Genomic DNA, 4,817 nt, shown 5'->3' on the forward strand with positions numbered 1-4,817 from the left:
TTATATACAGTCCTGTATCATACAAGAACGGAAGAACTGCCTTGGGATCAGTTTATGCTTGTTGTCACTGTATCCAAACAAAGATATATCAGAAAAAGCCTCAACTCCAAGTCCTGCCAGTTTAAAAATAATACTTTCTACATTACAGGAAAACATGTCCTACTGTCTCAAGACTCCCACATTCACACAAGCCAGAAAGATGCTGTCCTACAATGAATGCAAAACTCAAAGCCGAGCATAATCCTCCGATGCTGTAGGTGGAGCACTACAACCAAACCTACACGTGTGGTTCCACAGTTTCTCCTTGAAGAAGACACACACATGCACTTCAGAGCAGGCTCTGAGACAGATTTCCACTGAGAGACATTTATCTTTTTAGATAAACTCTCTAGTCCCTCCGTTCAAACAGCACCGGAAGATGCCGCGGTATGAGCTGTGTGTGATCCTGAAGGCGATGCAGAGGCCGGAGACCGCGGCTGTCCTGCGGCGCACGGTGGAGACTCTGTTCGAGCGGGGCGCTGTGGTCCGGAGTCTGGAGAACCTCGGGGAACGCAGGCTGCCCTACAAGATCTCCAAACACAACTGTCGCCACACGCACGGTGGATACTTCTCGATCGATTTCCACGCCTCGCCGAATATCGTCAGCGAGCTGCTGGATCACCTCGAGCGAGACGTTGACGTGCTGCGACCGACAGTTTTAAAGAAAGACACTGAGGTTTCAGAGGCGCAGGGCTGTGGCCTTCAAAATGAGAAAGCAAAGGGTGCCACATCCCGCTGAATGTGAGAATATCCATGTTTCCCTGATCTGTTTTTACTCCGAGATATTCTGTTCAGATTGGAACTAATATAAAAATATGAATAGAGTGTTAAAAGTTTAGTGTTTCTACATTATCAAGGAGTTAAGGTCATGAACCCCTCCGCTAGGACACCTGTGTGGATTGTAGGAGAGCTGAGTTCTTCACTAGTTAAGTTTATTTTACGGCAAGAAACGCAGTTTTCCATAGTCGATTTTGATTTTGTCCATTTGGGAATTAAGTTGTATGGTTGTGGTTTGCTATTGGTCGAATCTCATGTGAGTGACGGGTTGTCCCTCCCTCGCGCCATTAAACGCGTCATCAGAGAAGAGATGTTGTTGCAAATGGGAGGGGAAGTTATTTTGATTACGAGGCACTTGAATAATGATAAAAAAAGGTATACACATAAGTCATTTATGATAAATACTGCAATATTCCATTAAAAATTAGATTTTATTTCAAGTCATTGCAAAAGTGATAAAGAAAAATTAAGTTAGTGTTAGGGGTGTAACAATATATTGTCACAATATATCGCAATACAAAAATGCAACCATATGTATTGTGGATGGTGACAGCCCAGTTTCACAGGCAGGGTCTTAGTTCAGTTAAGATATTTAAGTAGCTTTTATAAACATACCCTAGAAAAACACATTACTGGTGTGCATCTTGACAAAACAATAGCACTGACATATTTTAAGATATGTCAATGCAAGTTGCTAAACAGCTCAAAACAGTTAAAACAGCTCAAACATGTATTTTAGTCTGAGACCCTGTCTGTGAAACTGGGGGAATATGTATTGTTTATAGTTCACCCAAAATTAAAATTACTGTGCGAGGAAAAAATGAAAATTTTTCAAGTTTTAGTGTCATTTCCTCTGAGCCCCTCACATGACATGCAAAAAAAAAAAATTAAATCATGCGCACAACTTATTAATACTTCTCTTGATTTACTAAATTGTGTGCACGATTTACTAAAACGTGCACACGATTTACTATTTTGTTCCATCGTTTTATAAATCGAGAAAATGAAAAGGTAAATTGTGCGCACGTTTTAGTAAATTGAGGGAATTAAATAGTAAATAGTGCGCACGTTTTAGTAAATTGAGGGAATTAAATAGTAAATAGTGCGCACGTTTTAGTAAATTGAGGGAATTAAATAGTAAATTGTGTGCACGTTTTAGTAAATTGAGAGAACGAAATAGTAAATTGTGCGCACGTTTTAGTATATTGAGAGAACGAAATAGTAAATTGTGCGCACGTTTTAGTAAATTGAGGGAATTAAATAGTAAATAGTGCGCACGTTTTAGTAAATTGAGGGAATTAAATAGTAAATAGTGCGCACGTTTTAGTAAATTGAGGGAATGAAATAGTAAATTGTGCGCACGTTTTAGTATATTTGAGAGAACAAAATAGTAAATTGTGCGCATGTTTTAGTAAATTGAAGGAATTAAATAGTAAATAGTGCGCACATTTTAGTAAATTGAGGGAACGAAATAGTAAATTGTGTGCACGTTTTAGTAAATCGAGGGAATGAATTAATAAATCGTGCGCATGATTTAGCCTACTATTTATTTTATTTTTTTCCCTGCATGTCATGTCCGGGGCTCCGTACAGTTCTACATTGAATTACTATATATAATGTATAATAATGCAATGGAATATTTGTGGGTCCTGATAATTACTATATATAATGTATAATAATGCAATGGAATATTTGTGGGTCCTGATAATGCCAAATGACTTGTTACCAGTGAAAAGTGGCCTACAGTATTTTAAATATATCTAGTCAATGACAGGGTGTAAGCATGTTCATATTTTTCTGTATTTTCAGTCTTAGAATCGTGAATATTTTTTGTTAACCTTTTACCATATGTCATGGAGTATCTCAATAATATAGTATCGTGATATGAGGGTATCGTTACATCCCTAGTTAGTGTTGAAAAAAGGTCAAGCATAGTATAATTATTTTCAGGTGCCACTTGCATTGATATACAATGAAATCTATGCCAAAGTGTTCAAATGTTTTTGGGGTCACAGCCCCCACTTTTGCTTTTCATTTTTTAATAAGACTGTTGTTGATCATATGTACCACAAGTAAATTCCTGTCATTTTCCCCTATAGGACGGTGACGGTCACCTCATCTGCTGGATTATGTGAATGGACTTTTGCAACAAGACAAGCTAGTAAATGCCAGCATCCTTTTTTTTGGTTTTGGAGAAGTGCATTTACTTCAGCTAATTATGTGTGATATGTATTTCTGTAAAGAACTCTGTACATATTATCTTTTTGCAGGATCAACTTTTTTTTTTGAGTATTTAATTTTAGTATGACAGAATCTGCTTCAACTACATGCTCAGAAATAAATTATATGAAATTGTTTATCTCTGTCTATGGCAGTCATTTTCTTCCACAAAAGGGCATGCAAATAAAGAAATACATTTAAGTGGTGTAGAGGAAAGCTATAGCATAAGTGATTTAACCTTAGTACATTAACAGAAGTATGCAAGACTAAAAAAAAATCATCTTTTCCTTGTAGAGAATATAAAATAAACATGCCAGTTTACACACAAAAGTGTTCAATTAAAATGTTAATCAATTCAAAAGCAAATCAAACAAGATGCTGCGATTAACAATACAAAGTTCTTTTTTTTCTCAGTCTCTCTTATCATAACAGTTCATAACCCTAACTACTTTGTTTCTTAATCTCGTTTTTTTTGTATAGTGGCTTTATTCATTCTTTATCTTATACAAAGAGTTGCCCTTGACTAATGTCATCAATATTTTCATAGTCATGGGTTCTTCATTTAAGATGTTTTCCAATTGTATAAATTTAAATTGTCTTAATCTTATTGAGTCACTTATAGCAATAGGTTAAAATTAAATAGGTGTTAACTTATTCCAACCATACTACAACTACAACCCCTGGTTTCACAGATAAGGCTTAAGCTAGTCTCAGACTAAAATGAATGTTTGAGCTGTTTTAACTGAAAGTAACTTGTACTGCCATATCTTAAAATATGTCAGTGCCATTGTTTTGTCTCAAGATGCTCATCAGTAATGTTTCTTTTTAGGGTACATTTATAAAAGCTACTTAAATGTCGTAATTGAACTAAGGCCTAATCCTGGCTTAGTCTGTGAAACTGGGTCCAAATGTGTCAAAAATGTGATTTGTAATTCATGGGGTTATATTTGATAATAGTAGCAATTATTTTTGGACCAGCTGTTCCTAGTCAAAACAATTTTTGATAAAAAAAAGAAAGAATGATACATAAATCTGGGACAAAGTAGTTTAAACCGCAGTAGAAGTATTGTTGAAAACCTAATATAACCAATTTGAGTGTAAATTTAGGAATGAACCACGTCAGTTCTATTACATTCATAAAGATATTATCTACCTTCAAGCAGAACTATATATATATATATATATATATATATATATATATATATATATACATGTGTGTGTGTGTGTGTGTGTGAACTTATTAAATGATGCAAAAACTCACACAAATGTAAATGTTTGAACAATGCTGGAAGGTAATATGGTACCACCGTGATATACAATTGAAATTGTCGTATACAGTGATATTTACATGTACTGTACATGGCCACAATAGACGTCCAACAAAACATGGTGATTTTGTAATTGCAGAAATAGCAATAGCAAATGGCAATTAAATGTAACATCAAAATACAGTTGATCTGTCACACATCGGCCTTTTGTGACAATATGCACCAATAGCTGCTCACGTTATGACACTATAATGGGTATAAAAATCCTATTCTAGGCTTTTCAACTAACATTAAACAATTACTAAGCACAAAAACGATTCATGAAACAACAAAATGGTATCATACAAAAGTATCAAACCATTGTTTTAATGTTAAACCATTGTAATTAATATATGAAAGACATAAATCACATCAATACTTTGTAAAAAAGTCACAAATACTACAAAAATACACAATTCAAATGATATTTTTTGTCCCCTATAGACACGCCCCAGTCACGCGGTCAGCTGACAG

The 4,817-nt window shown here is 35.0% G+C and overlaps 1 protein-coding gene across 1 annotated transcript; it reads left to right on the forward strand.

Moving 5' to 3' along the window:
- The first annotated feature begins 283 nt into the window (after nt 1–283).
- mrps6 (mitochondrial ribosomal protein S6) lies at nt 284–3,128 on the forward strand. Its single transcript, XM_067385425.1, has 2 exons — nt 284–780; nt 2,916–3,128. Exon 1 carries the CDS (start codon nt 419–421, stop codon nt 776–778), a length of 360 nt encoding a protein of 119 aa, XP_067241526.1. The 5' UTR covers nt 284–418; the 3' UTR covers nt 779–780; nt 2,916–3,128.
- The last annotated feature ends 1,689 nt before the right edge of the window (nt 3,129–4,817 follow it).

The sequence above is a fragment of the Chanodichthys erythropterus genome, chromosome 5, assembly GCF_024489055.1.
Source record: "Chanodichthys erythropterus isolate Z2021 chromosome 5, ASM2448905v1, whole genome shotgun sequence".
Classification (NCBI taxonomy): Eukaryota; Metazoa; Chordata; class Actinopteri; order Cypriniformes; family Xenocyprididae; genus Chanodichthys; species Chanodichthys erythropterus.

What these genes read in the sequence shown, in the direction of transcription:
- mrps6 (XM_067385425.1), top strand. Translation starts at nt 419, where the DNA reads ATGCCGCGGTATGAGCTGTGTGTGATCCTGAAGGCGATGCAGAGGCCG.